The sequence below is a fragment of the Lycorma delicatula genome, chromosome 10, assembly GCF_047948215.1.
Source record: "Lycorma delicatula isolate Av1 chromosome 10, ASM4794821v1, whole genome shotgun sequence".
Lineage (NCBI taxonomy): Eukaryota > Metazoa > Arthropoda > Insecta > Hemiptera > Fulgoridae > Lycorma > Lycorma delicatula.
Window position 1 is genome coordinate 122,747,964 of NC_134464.1, and position 20,702 is coordinate 122,768,665.

At 29.4% G+C, this 20,702-nt stretch overlaps 2 protein-coding genes across 2 annotated transcripts; both read left to right on the forward strand.

Annotated features, from left to right (window-relative positions):
• Positions 1-406: 406 nt before the first annotated feature.
• Positions 407-8,036, forward strand: LOC142331587 (rapamycin-insensitive companion of mTOR-like). The gene is made up of 5 exons (XM_075377590.1): positions 407-487; positions 578-622; positions 4,425-4,584; positions 5,568-5,699; positions 7,850-8,036. Exons 1-5 carry the CDS (start codon positions 433-435, stop codon positions 7,908-7,910), a joined length of 453 nt encoding a protein of 150 aa, XP_075233705.1. The 5' UTR covers positions 407-432; the 3' UTR covers positions 7,911-8,036.
• Positions 7,977-20,702, forward strand: LOC142330960 (uncharacterized). The gene is made up of 6 exons (XM_075376425.1): positions 7,977-8,044; positions 9,023-9,267; positions 11,609-11,679; positions 13,170-13,258; positions 17,876-18,035; positions 20,475-20,702. Exons 1-6 carry the CDS (start codon positions 7,977-7,979, stop codon positions 20,490-20,492), a joined length of 651 nt encoding a protein of 216 aa, XP_075232540.1. The 3' UTR covers positions 20,493-20,702.

A 20,702-nucleotide genomic window follows, 5' to 3' on the forward strand; every position in this document is an offset into this window, starting at 1 on the left:
CCTGACCGGGATTAGAACCCAGGGCCTCCGGATGAAAGTAGTTACCATTTCTTTTTCCTGTTTAGCCTCCGGGAATTACCGTTCAGGTATTACTTAAGAGGATGATATGTATGAGTGTAAATGAACTGTAGTCTTGTACAGTATCAATTCGACCATTCCTGAGATGTATTGTTAATTGAAACCCAACCACCAAAGAAACCGGTATCCACGATCTAGTATTCAAATCCGAATAAAAGTAACTACCTTTACTATCAATCCAATCCTATCATTCGTCATTTACGTCACGAAAGAAACGATTCATTTATGAGCAATTTATCTTTCAGTATGGTTACTGACAAATTTTTTCTTGTAATTGGAATGCAATCGATTTATTCGGTTAATCGATAGTATAATATCGATAGTATAATTAATCGATAGTATAATTAATGAATTATGGGGGTTTCCAGCTGGATGGTTAGAAATATTCTTTCTAGTCGTGGAACTAGAGGTAATTTTTTAAATTATTTGTTATTTCTGTGATTAAAAGTATTCGTTTTGTGTTTCGTTCAGTATGGTTATATTGTTTGTATTTTTTCAGGTTCCACTGGCACCGATAAAGGAATAAAATTGGATCCTAGTAGAGGTATGTTGGTTTTTTCAATGTTTTCTTGAATGTTAGATGTGAATTTGCTGTTTGTTTTCTATAATAACATACTAAATTTTGTTGGTTACACAAGCCTAACCAATTAGTATTCTTAGGTTTTTTTTTATAGATTTTCTTTAAAAATTACATCAGCGGTAGTAATTTATTTTTATTCAATAATTTTAGTGTTTTACTGTGTTTAGTTGTGTGAAGCTATGGAAAAACATATTTTGGATGTGGAACTAAGATGTTTTATTTCTGGAATGTAGATTGTTCGCATTATTAAATCGCAGAGTTATTTATTTTAGGGTTTTTGTACAGAAACCTATACATTGTAGTATTATATAAAAACACAAGATTATGTACTCATGAATGTTAGTACTTACATCTTAGTCTTCAAGTTTATGTTTAAATATGCTGCGTCAGTATTTTAACAGTCTTAATTTTTCTTTTTCCTGTTTTATTTTTTTAACATCTGAACTGAGATTTTTCTTAATTATACTCTGTCTGCTACATTTAATGTACCTGAAATAAGTCAAAGTAATGTAAAAATTCATTAAAATATTCATATAAAAGAAATAAAAAAGGATTGAGTTTCTGTAATGCTAAAATACTGAATCTGAGGTATAAGATTAGGTGCACGATCAATGATTGAAACCCAGGGTCAACAGATATAAGTAAAATAAGTATTTTTAGTGTTTTTAAAAATACATTATTGTTTCTTCATCTTGTTACCCAGCAGTCATCAGAAGGATCTATATGATTAAAATTTATATTGTTACTTTAATATTATTTTGTCTTTTTTTAATATCTTAATAGAAAATCAAATAAAAGTGTATAATTACTTTTAAACCCCGATGTATGAGTTTAATTAAACTTGGGAATGTTTTGAAATAACTTACAGCTAGTAATATGTAATTTATAATTATTAGTTAATAATGTTGATTGCTAGCCACTTAGCATTGTAAACTTCCTATAGCAAATGTATCAGCGTTATCTGTAATTATAAGTAGATCTATGTCTGTAGTAAATTAGTATTCACATTTTATATCATTCTATATGATTTTAGTTTTTTATGCCTTTTTCATTATTACAAGTAAATCATAAGGACAACATTTTTAAACAATTAATTGTGTATATCATGTTACTGAATACTGACGAGTGATAAGTAAATATAGTTAATGAATTATTATTGAGATAATTAATTTACGTGAATACTGACAAAAATTACGCAAATCTAACAAAGGGATATACAATATTGTATGAAGAAAAGATAGAACAAAATTTTAATATTTTGTTAATATTCATAATAGTATAATCCAACAAAATTAACTATGCATAGTAACTGGATACGCACTTGTTTGACTGGTGAAAGAAGAGTAGAGTACTGGGGAGACAATCACGTTGTTGTGTAGCTGACCCCTGTTAGTGCTTAGTTAGGTAGGGTCTTTAGTTGTATTCATATTCTAATTAATATTGAAATAATAACCCCCAATTGTGAGCATTCTGCTGAAGTGCTATAACATAGATATATTGATAGATAATAATGGCATATGATCACAGGAATAACATTATTTTGTCTTTGTGAACTTTAAACTATTTTTAAATATTCTTACTAAATGTATTATCCTATATATATTTTACTTAAACTACCTATATATTCTTAAACTGAGGTATTTTTGATAATTTAAAATATTAGAAAAAATAGAAGAAGAATATTAAATAAAATAGAATAATAAACAATTATCAAAGTATTCATCATCAGAAAAAAATTCTGTAAACAATCTAATATGTGATTTATATGATTTTTTGATTTATATGTGTATATGAGGGCCATTTGAAAAGTTCTTGGCCTGACAAAGAAAACACAAAACTTATCAGAAATTAAAAAAAGATTTTCAACATAGCCATTTTGCAATTTGATATATATAGATCAATGACATTCCAACTTTTTAATACCTTCAACGTAATAGGATTTGTCCAACTCTGTAAAATGAGCGCATGTCAGCTTTGACCTCATCATTTAATGTAAATTTTTGTCCAGGGAGCCATATTTTCAGGTTTGGAAAGAGGAAGTAATCCCTGGGAACCAAATCTGGGAAATATGGTCCATGTGGAAGCAATTTGAAATGTAAATCATGAAATTTTGCAGCTACAACTGGAGACATGTTAGCAGGCCCATTATCATGGTGAAAGAGCATTTTCTTTTTTGCGAGTGTGGCTGTTCAGCCTGAATAACAACCTTCAATTGGTCTAATAGTGAAGCATAATACTCCCTGGTGATGGTCTTGCCTTTTTACAGGAAGTTTAATAGAACCACTCTATAAGAAAACCAAAACTTGTAGCCATAACTATTCCCACAATTGGAAAACCCGTTTTCGCTTTCTTTGGCGCATTTTCACACACTCGCACTCCGGTTTTGACTTCTGTTTGGTGTTTAGCATGTAATGGTGTATCTATCAGTTATTTACTGTTATAAAATGAAGAAACTCAGCAAAATCCAGTTTAAATAAGTCTAAACACCTTTCAGAAGTGTTCAGTCAATTGCTTTTTTGGTCAACTGTTAATAAATTTGACGTAAAATAACTTTTCCATAGAGTAAAAAGCTTTTTCACATCCAAAATATTTAATAAAATATAAATAGACACAGTCTATTTAGATATTTGCAATGTCATCCAGCTTGCATACTTTCAGTCATGTCATCAGTCATTTAATATGGTGTTGTGATTTCTTGAGGCATTTTGTTGGTAACTGTTTTTGGTTGCACTGATCATTCATCATCTTGGACAGATGTACGGACCACATTAAAATTCAGAAGCTTGCTTTTTTTACCAACGAAAACAAAGGGGGAGAATCCTGTAAAAATGAACTTTTTTTATATGTCTGTTGGGATTAAATCTTTTATAAAAGTTCTTTATAGCAACTCGATCATCAATTTTATCCATTTTTTAGTAAATGTCAGAACTTATTTGCATTGCTTATTCACTACAAAGATGAAACGTATGCATCTGCTGAAACATTGCAGCCCACCATCTAAAGGATCATACTTGATAAAAACATAGTGATTTGGTCATAATTGCATCATCTCTTTGTCAAGCTGAGAACTCTCCAAATGACCCTGGTATTAGTCCTTTTTCATTCTCTTTTCCCTTTTACAATTCTTCTCTGAAAGGTGCCTGTACAACATATGATTGAAAATAATATTTTACTTTTTTAATATCTTTCAACAGATACCTCCCCCTTCTCCTTAATGCTTCTCTCATTTCTTATTCTATAATTTCATTTTGTTTTCTCCTTTTCGTATTATAACCAAATTTCAAAACCTTCATGGTTTTTTTTTCATTCCTCTTGATCCATATTCTCTCTTCACTTTTTACAAGGCTAGGTACCAAGCTTTCAAGAATTGTGTACTTATATTTTTAAGTGTATTTTTCTCTTATATTTTAGTGTAACATATATTTAATTTCATTTCTTTGTTCTTATTTCTATTTATTTACCAAAGGAGTAAGTCAGTGATCGGGTTGTGTATCCATTAATATGAATCTTAAAATGTTAAGTTCTGCTTGATCTTTGGGTGATATGGTTGGTAGGTCTCATGACAAGGTAGGTATAACAGGTTAGGTATTATGAATAAGTTTGTGTGTCATCAGGAATATATTCATAAACAACAAACTGTGTACAAATTAATACTTTGGTCAAATAAAAATGTTTTACTCACTTCGCAGTTCCCTAATATTGTACAATTCCCTAATATTGTATAAATAATTTTGTTTTATAAATATCAATTCTATTTGTTCTCTAGGAGTTGCTGAAAATGTAAAGGAGATATTGATCAGTGTATCAAAAAAACATGGTGTTTCAGAAAGTCATCAAATTAGTTATTTAAATGGATTTGTTAAAATTATAACTGATGAAAATGGTGATAAAGATTTTGGATTTCCAACTGAAGATATATTATTGTGGTATGTGAGATTTTGTTGTTTTTGTGTTATAGTTTAACAAAAGTAAGAATGCCATTAAAGGTTGCCAAAGAGATATTTTCTGCTGTTTGTTAAATAGGTAATTACCCTAATATTACTATTCATATGATCTCTGGCTCTTCCCAAATTTAAATATGCACTAAGAGAAGGAATATGTTTTAACATTATTGGAATCCAGCATAATGTGATATACAAACTCAAGAGTATTTTGAAAAAAGGGTTTCAAGCCTGTTTTCAGAAATGTGAATTCAAACCTGGATTTAAATTCACAGTGGGAGTACTTCAAAAGCAACAATATTCACTAATTAATGTTCAGTTCCAAATGTATGTTTTATGTACACTTGTTTCCGGGCGGTAAGTTTGTATAACTCTCTGAACAAATTTTTTCCAAGAATTCTGAATAAAAATAATATTTTTCTGGGAAGGAAAAAGCCATGAATTATTGTTAGTTGTGGTGAATATAATTAAGGATCATGTGGCAAAATTGTATTTGATAACTCTTTTCCGTTGCCTACAAAAATTCCAATATTAAAACAAACTTCTTATACACTTTAATAATGCTTTGAGTGTTAGGTAAGTTTTTCTGAAATGTTTATTTTTTAATGGTTAATTTAAAAAAAGATTTATTTGGAGTGATTTAATAAGATGAGAAATAATTTTTGATAAGGAAAGCAAAAATTGTTTCGGTGGTCTTGAAAAACAAAAAAAATATTATTTTTAACTAAACTTTAAATAGCTATAAACTAAAACACAAATGAATTGAGTAGAAAAAGTTAGGTACATATCTAATTTAGTTATATATCTAAATGAAAGGATAAAACATAACAAGTCTTATAAAAATTTTATATTGTGAGTGTTAAAACATTTATTTTTCTTAACCAGGTGGAATGCCCATTTGAAAAAATTCTTTTTCATTTTAAATATTTATTTTTCATTCTGTTCATTTTTTTCTTTTTTGCTTTCAGCTTACGACCTGCTATGGTACATGAATCTAGTCTTGTTCGAGCAGCTGCACTTCGAGTCGTTAAATTTCTTATTCAAACTAAACAGGATTTTGCTTCTTGTATAAAATTACAGTATCCATGTTTGTTAGTGAGGTATGATAAAAAAAAATATATATGTTCAGCAGTTTTACCTCTCTATCTCTCTCTCTCTCTATATATATATATATATATATATATATATATAGAGAGAGAGAGAGAGAGAGAGAGAGAGAGATTATTATTATTATTATTATTATTTACTCACTGTATAAGTATTTGCTTGTATATGTATGGGTACCTACTACTTATTTTAATTTTTTTATTCTATTTCACAATAGTTTTACTGTAACTGATTAATATTATTTTTATAATCTCTAGAGTCCATTTTTAGCAACTTTTTGTTTCTGTTTATTGTCACCACATGAAAAAAGATTTTCTGCATGTATTTCTCTTTGCAGTTGTATAATTTGATATATACTTGAATGCAGTAAGGCATTTTCCTGCTCTTCTTATTTGGGCAACATTAACCTGTTCAGTTATTCCCTCTCAAAATAAAAGATTCCAAATTTTGTTGCAATAAAATGAAGATAAACTCCCTAAATTTATTTACAATTCTTTCATTTGCTCATTGTATTCTTTACAGTTGCAAATGGATATGTAGGTGATACTGTTGATGATATGTCTCGTATACATGTGAGACATCATCCAGTTGATCACTGTTACAGCAGCAGTGGATTAAAAATTCCACAAGATCAGCAGGGGAATGGTAGTAAGGAAACAATATACTTTATAAATCTACACTGATAAAATTTGGAAATCATTGTTGCTACTGTATTAATACCTCATCATTGCAATTTTCGAACCCTATCCTAACATTTTGGCAAGTTTTCACTAAAGTATCTTCACATCTTGTAGTAACTGGAAAGACAGTCATCATAATGGTAGATATGATTCTACCAGTCATCATCTGTGGGTGATTCATCTTCATAAAGTTGTAGCAACAGGCTGTTCAATCTGTCTAAGTATTCCTGTTGACTTTACTAAGAAAACTAAATGCTGTGTACGTTGAATAGTACAAAACATGTTCACCTTTAGGGATTCTTGCAGATGTTCAATAACTGTGGGAATTTCTCTGGTTCCAGATTCATGTTTTTTTGGCGATTCATAATTCTTTATATTTGAAAAGTTGCATCATCACTAAAGACAAGAAATTCTATAAAACTGTTAAATTATTCAATACTTGATGCAGAAATGAAGGTGCACTTCTTTATCGTCATTAACTGAGAGTGCACCAACTGATGTTTGTTAGGTTTGACCTCTCACCAAATGTTTGTTATGAGATGTTGTATTGTAAGGTTGCATATGTACTATAGTTGGAGGGGTATTACAGTCTTAAGTGACAAATCTGCAGTCTCTTTTTGTAGCTCTTGATATTCCAGCTTAGGAGTATATGTATCTTAAAAAGTTTAAGATAAAGCTTTATGTGGTAGAGTTGTATACAAGTAGACTCATCTGGAATTATGCTCAAAATCATCCTATATTGTTATTTAGTATGGTTTTCTTATATTTTGACAGTGAGTGTCTGCATATTGACTTGGCAGCAATGTTTCTAAATAAACTGCCTAATGGGAGACAATAACAACTTTGTAACATGGTTGTACAGTAAATATAAAGTAATTTACTCATTATTGCCTTTAAGTCCCTAATTAATTTCTAATCAAATTTTATATTTATGGGTGTTTTTAACCTTTCAACATAATATATTAATTATCTGATTTGGAGGACAGTTCGTATTAATAAGAATTCATCTCGCTATAATCATATACAAAGTGGTGTAACCCTTTAAACTGTTGCATTCTGCAGTGTACTTTCAGCACATACCAATGTCATAAACTACTATTTGCATTTAACTATATTTATTTAAAAATTACACATGAGAATTAGAAAATATGAAGTTTCTTTAATAAGACTAATTAAAACTTTAAGCAGTGTATAATTTTTACATATAATAGAGGTAAAATTTATTATGCTGCATAAGTAGACATGTTATATATGTCCAAATAGATTTATTTATTACTAAACAGACCTGGTCATTTTTTCATCATCATAATTTTTTAAATTAAAAAAAAAATTATTATTTGATATTAATAAAACTTTTTGATGTAACAAAAAAATAAATTTTTATTGAGGAAAAACTTATATATATATATATATATATATATATATATATATATATATTTCAAGCTTGTTTTTCTTTTCCATAGATCTTTAGATTTTTTACTGGATAATGATTGTGAAAGGACTCAAGCACTACGTGTTGTATGACGTTTACTTTCCTTAAATGCTGCTGAGTTTCCAATCAGTCTTGCACGATGTCTTGTATCACTTACTATGACACCTCCTGATATACGTGATCGAATGATTCGAGCAGTTCTGGGTACACTCGTTGAGTTATTTATGTAAAATAATAATTCTTTATTTTTTTTTTTTTTTTCATTTGAGGGTGAAAAACAATAAAATTGCCTTTTACTGAATTTTTTTTAGGCACATAGACCTTGGATTTCATCATTTGGTGGCAAATAAATTACATTGTATGCAAATGTCATGATGTAATAATAGGTTCATCATATATATGCTCTCTTTATTGTATGAAATTAAAGTTACAGTGCTTTTTTAATTTCATATTTTCTTTACATTTTATACAAATTGAAGAAAAATTATCATCATTATTTTAATTTGCATCTGTTTTTCAGTTCATATGAGACTGCAATGAATAGCAGAATCTCTTTTAAGAAAATAAACTAATTTTTACCAAACTTAGCAATTTGCATAATTGAATTACTACTTGTCTGTTATATTTTCACTTGAATTATTTATCAGTGAACAGCTCATTTTTAATGAAAAATATGCTTTTACTACTTACTTACTAATAATGTACTTAAAAATAAGGTATTGATTAAAAAATTAAACCCACCGTCCTGGTGATGGTGATTTTTGTTTTAAATTTAGATACTGAAGTTGCATTTAATAAAAAATTTCACCAGTTAAAAAGTAATATTAGAAACAACTTTACTTGGATGTTTTCTTTTTCATTTTGAATGGGGTACAAGATGTTTCACCCACTTTTTTACAAAGTGGTTTTATAATTTACCTGCTTAGGATGCATTTAATGAAAAATAACAGTTGACAATTATTCCTGAAATTTCAAAAAGGGATTCTTTCCTTATACTGCTGGAATGTTTTTTTTTTACCATCTGGAGATGTATTTTAAGTAGAGGTGTCATTTCATATTTTCCATTTTTCATTGGAAGCTTACTTTTTGATTTAAATGTGACAGCGATATGTATGTACTTGAAGTTTTTTGTACATGCAGACATTTTTTAAAGTTCTGAATTTTTATATCGATCCTAAGATACCTTTTTTCTATTAATTTTAAGGACTTCAAGAACAGCAAGTGTTCTTCGTGATGTGAGAGATGCTTTATCAGACATTGCTGAGAAACACAGCAAAGGGACTGTTGGAAATGGCACTGATAACAATCCTTATGTCCCTGAATTTGATACATATACTGAGCCTCAAATATTCAATGTTCCAGAACTGTTACCTTTATCCCCAAATCCACCTCTGGAATATGATATCCTTAATGAACCAGATCCAGTTAATTTTGATCCACCGTATTCCAGTAGGGCTCAACAACAGCTGTTTCAGCATTGTCTCAACTTCATCGGTTGCTACGTAAACGTCCAGCACCTGCTTCTATATTTCTTGATCATCTTATTACTTGTTTTTTTTTTTTTTTTTTTTTGTCTTCAGTCATTTGTTTGATGCAGCTCTCCAAGATTCCCTATCTAGTGCTAGGCGTTTCATTTCAGTATACCCTCTCATTTTTTTGTTTTAAGATAGATAGTGAAGATTTTTCAGTTTTTTATACTGCTACTAATAAATGTTAAAATAAAACTTACCAGCTGAAGTTTTACCAAAATTCACGTAGAATATGATAGTTATCATATCCCAGCAGAGCCTATCCTTTATTTGTCTAAATTTTTTTTTTTTACTGAATCTCCCTTACTTCACAAAAGCAAGTCAACATTCCATATATTTTCTTACCAAATTGTTAATAAATTACCATGACAAAACACAATCATCCAATCATTTGTATAAAATTTTACTCTAGTTTTATTTTTACTTCTTTACACTTGGGAGATCTCAAAACATCAAGATGTGTAAAACAATCTAAATTACAACCCACTATAATACTTACCTTATTATAAGTATTCTAACTATAATCTGTTATCTGTAATTGCCAAAATAATAAAACTGAAAGTGGGATATTATCTGTGGAGGATAATTTTATAACAAAATATTAGGTTTATATGTTTTTTTTAAATTTTCATCATGATAAAATTCTATTTCTAAACATTTAAATTTTATTTTATCATTGCATGGGACAATAGCATGTGACATAGCAAAACAACAATTTTTTTTTTTATAATACAGGAATAGTTATTGGTTTTCCTCACTGCTTCATAAGTTTACATTTTGGTTCATTGCATGTTAAAATGCTGCTTTTATTTAATCTTTTGGTTACATCGCTTACTAATATATTTATATTATAAATATGTATAGCTGAAAAATATGTATCAGTAGTAATTACTGGTTTATGTAGTAGGTTTACGAAGCTCAGGTTTTCTCAGCATTTCATTCTTTTATATATATTTTTTTTTTTGTCTTCAGTCATTTGACTGGTTTGATGCAGCTCTCCAAGATTCCCTATCTAGTGCTAGTCGTTTCATTTCAGTATACCCTCTACATCCTACATCCCCAACAATTTGTTTTACATATTCTAAACGTGGCCTGCCTAAAGAATTTTTCCCTTCTACCTGTCCTTCCAATATTAAAGCGACTATTCCAGGATGCCTTAGTATGTGGCCTATAAGTCTGTCTCTTCTTTTAACTATATTTTTCCAAATGCTTCTTTCTTCATCTATTTGCCGCAATACCTCTTCATTTGTCACTTTATCCACCCGTCTGATTTTTAACATTCTCCTATAGCACCGCATTTCAAAAGCTTCTAATCTTTTCTTCTCAGATACTCCGATCGTCCAAGTTTCACTTACATATAAAGGGACACTCCAAACATATACTTTCAAAAATCTTTTCCTGACATTTAAATTAATTTTTGATGTAAACAAATTATATTTCTTACTGAGGGCTCGTTTCACTTGTGCTATTCGGCATTTTATATCGTTCCTGCTTCGTCCATCTTTAGTAATTTTACTTCCCAAATAACAAAATTCTTCTACCTTCATAATCTTTTCTCCTCCTACTTTCACATTCAGCGGTCCATCTTTGTTATTTCTACTACATTTCATTACTTTTGTTTTGTTCTTGTTTATTATCTTGCGATAGTTCTTGCGTAGGACTTCATCTATGCTGCCGTTCATTGTTTCTTCTAAATCCTTTTTACTCTCGGCTAGAATTACTATATCATCAGCAAATCGTAGCATCTTTATCTTTTCACCTTGTACTGTTACTCCGAATCTAAATTGTTCTTTAACATCATTAACTGCTAGTTCCATGTAAAGATTAAAAAGTAACGGAGATAGGGAACATCCTTGTCGGACTCCCTTTCTTATTACGGCTTCTTTCTTATGTTCTTCAATTGTTATTGTTGCTGTTTGGTTCCTGTACATGTTAGCAATTGTTCTTCTATCTCTGTATTTGAACCCTAATTTTTTTTAAATGCTGAACATTTTATTCCAGTCTACGTTATCGAAAGCCTTTTCTAGGTCTATAAACGCCAAGTATGTCGGTTTGTTTTTCTTTAATCTTCCTTCTACTATTAATCTGAGGCCTAAAATTGCTTCCCTTGTCCCTATACTTTTCCTGAAACCAAATTGGTCTTCTCCTAACACTTCTTCCACTCTCCTCTCAATTCTTCTGTATAAAATTCTAGTTAAGATTTTTGATGCATGACTAGTTAAACTAATTGTTCTGTATTATTACTTGTATTGATCGGAAAGAATCTCCAGATTGGTTTGATCTTGCAAGAACTAAAGGAAAATCGTCATCAAATAAAAATAAATTAACTCAGGTTCGTTTTTTTAATCATTTTCTTCATTTTATTTACTAATAAATAAATACTAGAACGTACCGAATTTGTACATTCTGTTGTATGTTCAAATTTTTGCTTTCTAGACAAAGAAAATAAAAAGGAAAAACAAAGTAACATAGAGATTAAAAACAGATTAGCATAAGGGAGCAGAATTTTTAGAAATTCACATTGTTCTTTTTAAATATAGATGTTACAAAAGAAATTTTTTTAAATTTTATGATGAATGTCCAGAAACGAATGTTTTAGGATTAAAAAAACAGCAGTTGTGGGAAATATAATTTGAGAATACATTGTTAAACATTTTTTTTGTACATAGTCAAAAAAGTTTAGCCAGTTTTTCATTTAAGGAAACAAATGGTAATTACACGGTGGCAAATCTAAGATGTGTGCAGGATGATCAAAAATGTTTTCATCCAAACTGCCCCAAATGTTCTTGAGTACAGTGGACATGCATTGTTGTAGATGAATAAAACCTGGATGTCAACATGTCCTGTCGCTTGTTTTGGATTGCTCTTCATAGCTTTTTTCAGGTGTTACATTACACTCCTGCATTTATTGGAGCATCAGGGTTCATAAATGTAATAAAAATACCCTTTTTTCTGTCCCAGAAGACTATTGTTCTGAAACATAATGCAAAAGGCTAAATGAAATTGTTGGAAAATGAAATGAAAGCTCTGTAATGGTAATGCACTGATTAGTATGAATTTTTTTCATCAACTTTTGCTACCAGTTCAACAGACAGAATACTAGGCCCGCCATATCATTTTTTCGTGAACATTTGAGCATCCATTTTTAAATACAATCACACACGGGTGTAACATCACCGCTTCATTGCACGTTAATTCATTATTTCTTTCCCACAAGCATCATATAGTTTGTAATTTTTTTTTTATGAAAGTAATCTAATACCTGATCTCACTTCACTACCGGTGGAATTTTCTGTAACAATCTATTTTAAACACTTGTAAATATCAACAAGATGTGTCAAATTCCACATAACGGACCTTCATGTGTATGAGTCAGACTAACACGAAATGCTGCTACCCTCATTCACAAACAAGAAAACTTAAGCTACATTCTGGATAGCTCTCTTATATGGAGCAAAACACAAGCAATAGGAAAAACAAAAAAACAAAGAAAAGAGCTCTTAGAAATATGATTTTACAAGGTGTTGAAAATTAACTGGATTGACAAAAAATATGTAATATAAATTGTGATAAGATTATATGAAACAAACAAACCTTAAGACAGGCGAGAGAGCGGAAACATTTGTGGGTGAATTTTGAACATTTGAATTATGTTGAGTTTTATTAGCTGATATATGGATATCAGCTAATAAAATGAGTATATATCATATCAGCTAATTCATTTAGTTAAATGATTGATGAAAAAAAAAGTGTTGACATCTTTGTCTGTACTTCATTACAACTTAAACTTATATTTATTTTTATTATTTTCTTTAATTACAGTTATTAACAAAAGAGTGTGATGAAGCAATAAAGGAATCAGGTGTGTTGTCTGTTAAAGATCCATTCATTTGGAACTGGGATTCAGTTAGGTAACTAAATTTTATTTGTACGTTTGGGATAAATAATTGGACATAAATTAAGATGATTCAGTTTTCTGTCATTCCTTGTAAGTAATGTCTGTGTAGTGTTTCTTGATTACCCACCGGGTTGATCTAGTGGTGAACGCAACGCGTCTTCCCAAATCAGCTGATTTGGAAGACGAGAGTTCCAGCGTTCAAGTCCTAGTAAAGCCAGTTACTTTTACACGGATTTGAATACTAGATCGTGGATACCGGTGTTCTTTGGTGGTTGGGTTTCAATTAATTACACATCTCAGGAATGGTCGAACTGAGAATGTACAAGACTACACTCATACATAACATCCTCATTCATCCTTTGAAGAATTATCTAAACAGTAGTTACCGGGGAGGCTAAACAATAAAGAAAGAAGAAGTGTTTCTTGATTATTTTTTTTACAGTAATTTTATAATATTGAGTATCTATTTACCTATAGCTTATGTTTGTTGTTTTTGAGTTATATACAAAGATTAATTATTTAATCAGTCTCTGTTGGTTCAGGTTTTCCTTGTACTGTGTGAGGATTTTATGTTTGTTAAATATTTATATTACTCTTCATAAAAAAGTTTCATTTTTGAATTAACTATGATTTCTGTTATTATTATTATTATTATGCTTTTACGGCCAACATGGGACCACTTAAGTCAATTTTAGTTGGATCTTTTCTGAGAAAAGCGTGTTATTTTACTCTTTCTGTAATGTCGGAGCATCATCTCGCATCGGTGAAACTGTAATTAGAGCTTTGCTATATCTAGTTAATAAGCCAGAAACAAGAATAAAAGCAATGATAAGTTTTGATTGCTTAGCTTCACCATATACTGATCCACATACACTTGGAAGACCTAGGTGAGTTTAAAAACTCTCTAAAAATGCTTTTGATTTTTATTTATTTACATCACATGAATCCATAGATGACATGCAATAGCTGTTTTCTATAATGTTCAAGAAATCTAGTTTTAAAGGATCTATTTGTTTTTCCTACATAAATACTACCACTATCATTACATTTAATTTTATAAATTCCACAAAAATTGTTTATTTTTTTATTATTATTTTTGTTTTTTTGAATATTTTATTATTTAATTATTAGGTTTGCATATTGTTTTAAATGTTTCTTTATTGTAAGTTTTAGTTATGTTTTCAATCATATTATTAGTGTATAAAATAATTTCTGTATATTTTTTCACTCTTTCAGTTTATTATTTTTTAATTTATTTAATTATAGTTGTTGATATTATAATTACATAGGTTGTTATATAAGTAATTGATTATATCCCTACTTCAGTTTATTTTCCATTTAACTTTTGTTAGTAGAATAAAAAGGTAAATGTATTATCTTTTTTATCAATTTAAAAACAACCAGTATAACCTTAGAAGAGTTTTTATTTGCTATATATCAGTCAAGAATTTAATGGAGAGTTATTTTTATTGTTAAGGTTACTTATTTTTATTTAAGAGGTTGCATGAAAGGAGTTCTTATTTTAAAAAAAAATGTTTCCAGGGCATCTGTGTTGATTATTATAATTCAAAAACTTATAGTTTATATATTTAAATTATTTAAATATATATAAATATAATATATTTAAATATAATTTAAGTATATTTAAATTATTCTTGTACTTAATGAAGTAAAATTATACTTTATAACAGTAATAGTTTAGAAAGTAGGAAAATAAATAAATAGTGAGACTTACTCAAGATGAGACTTACATGAATTAAAATTGTTTTAATTAATTGAATTTAATTTAGCTTATTAAAATATTGTCTGTAATATGTCTCCAGCCACTATTTTGTTTTTGATGTCAGATGATTTAAATTAACAGCAAATTGTAACATGGTGGCCGTGAATAAGCTGTAAGTAAATTAAATTTTCAGAACAAGACTTGGCTTCCAGAATCAGTAAATCTGCACTAGATGTCCAGTGACCTGTGGAATGTCATATGAATTGATCGATGTAATTTATTTTCTATGTAATAAAATTTCTGCTGCTCATAATATGTAATTTCTGGATAACTTGTTAGTTGATTAATTCTCTTAGGATAATCAAATTTTTTCTCATTTCCAACAAACATAATTTGATTTTCTGCACAATAAAATTAAACTATATTCTTTTTCTTAAAATTATTTTAATAATGAGTTAAACTTACTATTATTAAATATTTATTTTACCTTTATACCTATGTATATTATTATGGGAAATATAATATCTCTTTTAAAACTTTCAGTGATGTAATGAGTACTTTAAATGATTTATAAGATAAAGAAAAAAGTTATAATAATATCTACTTGTGCCCAGTTAGATACTTTGGGTTTAAAAAGGGTTTATTATGCTTCCATTGTTTTTTTTTAAATATATGAATCATTGTAAAAGTTAAAAAAAATCTAAATTAAAACTTGATTTTAACTTACAGAACCACCAATTTTAGGATGAGTTTCTAATTAATACAATTTTTTTTTCTAGACTGAAGTCTGTGTTATCGTTTAATATGTATAAAATACACGTTCAGACAATTTTTACTGTCTTAAAAATTGGTATTTTTTTATAATGATTTTGTTTATTTTATTTACATATTTTTTTACTACAATTTCTTAGTATTTAAAAAAATTAATTTTGTAATTTGTAACTGTTGTTTTTATCAAGATATTACAATGGTGTTTCCTTTGATCCATCCAGGCAAATTCTAGAGTAGCATTCTTCCCATTCCTGTTGTCATCGGTGAATAAAATATTACTTATTTTTAATATTACAAAAAATAATTTTATCATCTGAATTTACTTCAAGTGTAGTGAAAGGAATCAGCAGATGTGATGTTTTCTGTCCAATTATACCAGACAGTTGTGATTAAAATAAAAATAATTAAAAGCAATCACTGCTGACAGACATTACAGTTCAGAAAATAACCGAACATTTTTAATTACATGTCAATGGAGGTATTTATTGATGTGCGGTTGGCAGCATTGTGTTCTGCAAAACCTTCTCTGTAATCACATATTCTTGGATTGTTGATATCTCATTTAGTTTTCGTGTTGTTGTTATTCGAGTGCAATGTGTTTAAGTGTTGGTAACAATTTTTGTAATGATTTTCAGGGGCAACAGTATAATGTAAAATTTTTCGTGAAACTGGAGAAGATTTTCACAGAAACAAGTTTATGAAAATGATGCTGTAGGTTGTATGCAATGTTACAAATAGTTTTCATGATTTAAAAGTAGTAGTCAGTCAATTGAAGATGGCCATCTACCAGGAAGGCCTTCGACTTCAACTGATGACACCCATGTTCAGAAAATCAACGATCTGGTGTATGCAAATCGCTGATTCACTGTCAGAGAATTAACATCTCAATTAGATCATGACATGACATTTTGATTGAAAAATTGAACATGCATCGAGTTGCAGCAAAGTTTGTTCCTCGTTTGATGACCGAACAGCTGAAAGAACATCGAGTAGACGTTTATTGGCAACTTCTTGAACAAGCCACTAATGGTGAAACATTTACACAAAGGATCATAACGGTAGATGAAAGCTGGGTTTAGGATATGGCTATGACATCAAGAAAAATGTTTGATCATCACAATAGATTGGTAAAGGATCTCCATGCCCCAAGAAAGCATGTAAGTCTCAATCCAATGTCAAAGTGATGCTCTCTGTTTATTTTTTGATTTTAATGGAATTGTGCATTTTGAATTTTTGCCTCAAGGTGAAATAGTGAACTGTGTGTACTGTCAAAGCATTTTACAATGGTTATGTGTAAAAATCCACAAAAGGAGACCAGAATTATGGCAAGGCAACTCATGGTTCCTTCACCACAACGATGTTCCTACACACTTAGCTCTGTCAATTAGTCAATTTTGTACCAAAATTTAGATTACTGTCCTTCCTCAGCCTTCCTACTCGCCAAACCTAGCTCCTTGTGATTTTTTCTTATTTTTGAAATTAAAATCAGTGATTAAAGGACGCCATTTTGAGACTGTTTATGACATTAAAACAAATTCATCGCTGACCTTAAAGGCCATTTCAAATGAAGCTATCCTGGACTGCTTCTCCAGTGGAAACACCACTGGGAAAAGTTGTGAGTAAGGGAGGGGAATACTTAAAATGGGACAAGGACCGGTAGTAATCTGTAAAATTAATAAAAAAGATTAAAAAAATAAAGTTTGGCTACTTTCTGAACAGACCTCGTAATTTTATGAAATTGCATTTATAAGCAAATAAGTATAATTATTTTGATATTTTTCATGTGCATAACTGTTATTTGTCATTGTCTATCATAGTTTTGGACTGCCATGTTATTTCTTAAGGATATCCATCTTTGTCCTTAATGTAGTTTGCCTTTAAGAGTTCTTTCTCATTCGAAGGATAATACAGTGCCCCAACTCCATCTGCCCTCACATGCCATTGTCACTTAGTAAGAGAAAATCTCTTATCCTAAGAGTCACTCAGCTGGCAGACTACAGTGTTAAAGATAAATAGTAATGAGGTTTCCAGATCCCTCTGCCTCAATTATGATGATAACGGTGTAATTTTTTTTGTATATACAAAATAAAAAATATTTTTATACATTTATTTCCTATTATAATTTTATTATTTTAGTGAAACTAACTTCTCGACTGAAACACAGCTGCAGTGGACGCATTTTGTACTTGTTTCGTTGTTACGATCTTGGCCTGGTGTTCTAAATTTTTGTCATCCTGAGAAAGATGGTTTAAGATCAATAGTTAATACTCTTTATTTAAATCAACGTGAAATTAGGGTAAGTTATTCTTTAATATTTTATAAGTTAATGAGTTAAGTTATTTAACTGAACTGTTGCTCTAAGAGATGTTAACCTTGCTTTGTAAATTGATCCTGCTGCTGGCTGCAGTTAATATTTAAATGTGCTTAAATTTTTTACAGGAAGGTTTTTCACTTTATCTTGTTGCATGTTGTTTTATCCCATGATTATTTCTTTAAACATTTACTGTCTGTTCGTTATGTAGAGTTTAGAATAAAAAAAACTTTCTTTATGTTTACTGTCTTGGTATCTGATATAAAATTAACTATTCTGCTACTGCTATGATCTGATCTGTTGCAGATAGTGGAACTCTTGTTTTTCATATTGTAATTGGATTACATATTTTTAATTCAAAATTTGGATTATTTAAATTAAATGTATTGTTTTCTTAAATGTATTGTTTGTAATGTTAAATTTTACTTGATCATTAGTTTTTTTTTGCTGTTTCTTATTATTTGAATTAATAGATATGGTTTCGTTTCATATCATTAACCAAGATGGTAGGCATATTATTATTTTTCATATTTTAACAGTGTAATATAATCTGGCCCCTTGGAAGGGGGGATGTGTGGCAACCGGTAACGTCACAAGGTCTTTCCCTATGGGGTTGGGGTGTAATATAATCTCCACAAAATTTTCTGATGAATTGTGGATCTCTGTGAAAGTACTAAATGTAAGGAAAAAACAAAGCAGTAAGTGAAAAAAATTAATCCTTATTGATAACTTTCTGATAAAATATGTCAAAGAAGAATTAAAGCAGATGAAATATGTTTCAAATAAGAAACATTTTTTAGAATGTTTAATATAGATTTCTTTTTATGTTAGATAAGAACTGGTAGAGGTAGACCAGGTTGGGTATAATAAATGCAGTTTGTGTATAATAAAATAGTACATAGCAGTGTAACAACACTGCTATGCTGTAATATGTTTTATTATGAAATTTCTCATCATACTTATGTATAAATCTAAAGTTTTTCCCAATCATGCAAAAACTTTCACTGATTTGAATGTTTTTTTATTATTATTTTTTTTTTTTTGAGAAACATAGACTAAAAAAAACTGATTTACATTAATCTTTAAAAAAATAAACACACACACACACACACACACACACACACAAATAAAAATCAATGTTTGTTTGTTTGTTTGTCCCATATGTGTTCATATACCATTCATCCAATTGTGATGAAACTTTGATGAGTTGTGTGCACACTTTTGAAGGTTTCTGAATTAATTTGGTGGCACTGGGGTTGAGATATTTAGAAAAATTGTATTTATGTATTTTGTATTATATATTATATATTATATATGTAATTGTATTATGTGTAATATGTATTACATGAAAAGAAAATTTTTTGCAAAAACTATACCCGCTACGTGGTGCCGGTGTAGAGATATTCACAAAACAAATACACAGACAGACTTTCTTTTTCTATATATATAAAAGGCAGTGTTCATATGTATGTCTACTATAGACTAAAAACTACTGGACTGATTTATGTGCAGGAAAAATGGATAAAGAGAAAATAAGAAAATAAAATAAAATAAATTCCCTTTCTCCTCAAAAAAGGAGAAAGGGAAATAGGGAACAAGAGAAACAGGGAAAAAGGGATAAAGTGAAAGGTTATTAGGGATAAAGGGATAAAGTTCTGTAATGTTCAGTTGTTTAATGTTTTATCAAACTTTCAATTGTGTTCATTTAATCTATGTATACACTCAGATCTAGCAATAGCGAAGCATTGCCAAATCTGCTTGTTTCATATAGATTAAAATTGTTGTAGATTAAAAAATAGTCGATAAAGAATGTTAGTAGTCATCCGCTAATATAAACCGACTCTCTTTGGCACATTTTTGCTTGTTTCAAGACTGCAATTTTTTTATTGTTTTGTTAATTTAGTTGCTTTATATAAAGCAAGTTATGACCGATTTCAATTGTAAGTTCAGTTTTAATAACTCTGCTTAATTGATGCCTACATAGAGTAATCCAGTCGGCTCAAATCAGGTATCAATTTGTTTAAATCTCTTTAAGAAGTCAAATTTTCAGATACTGACAAGGATAAGAGATCAGCCTACAATAGAATTTCTTGATGCTGATTTGCTTGGTGGTAGGAATGGTGCTTCTTACTTTAAATTTAAAATTCAATTTGGCATCATTTTGGAATAAACTTTGTTTAAAGATTCTTGAGCAGTTCAAATAGAGAATTTTGATATGGTCAGCTCCACACCCATCTTGTTCTTTTTCTATCAGCGAAGAGGAGCTGTGAATTTTTTAGATTGCTAATATTAATTGCCTTTGGATCAAGAAGCCATCGCTCTGTCATTAATTTATTTCTTTCCCTGTTTTTAATGTAAACACTTAATTAAAATTATTTTTGTTAAAACTGTTTACAATCATTTTTTGTATTTTTTTTTTAACAGGAGAATTGTTGCATTTAATTCACTTATTGCTTCCACCAGAGTGTTGCCATTTAACACCTGCACTTCCAAATCTTTTGTCATACGCAGTACGAGGCCGTCCAGCGACTTGTATAAATCGTCCAAACATACAGACTACTGAAAAACAATATACAGAATCACATTTTCAACGCTTTAAAAGAGATTCGATTCAACATGATCGACAAAAGAAAAAAGAAAGTATTTCTAGTG

Coding starts and splice junctions, on each gene's coding strand:
- LOC142330960 (XM_075376425.1), top strand. CDS start 7,977: ATGACACCTCCTGATATACGTGATCGAATGATTCGAGCAGTTCTGGGT. Junction 9,268..11,608: donor TTTTGATCCACCGTATTCCA/GTAGGGCTCAAC, acceptor TTGATCGGAAAG/AATCTCCAGATTGGTTTGAT. Junction 13,259..17,875: donor TGGAACTGGGATTCAGTTAG/GTAACTAAATTT, acceptor TTATTATTTTAG/TGAAACTAACTTCTCGACTG.
- LOC142331587 (XM_075377590.1), top strand. CDS start 433: ATGGGGGTTTCCAGCTGGATGGTTAGAAATATTCTTTCTAGTCGTGGA. Junction 4,585..5,567: donor ACTGAAGATATATTATTGTG/GTATGTGAGATT, acceptor TTTTGCTTTCAG/CTTACGACCTGCTATGGTAC. Junction 5,700..7,849: donor TATCCATGTTTGTTAGTGAG/GTATGATAAAAA, acceptor TCTTTTCCATAG/ATCTTTAGATTTTTTACTGG.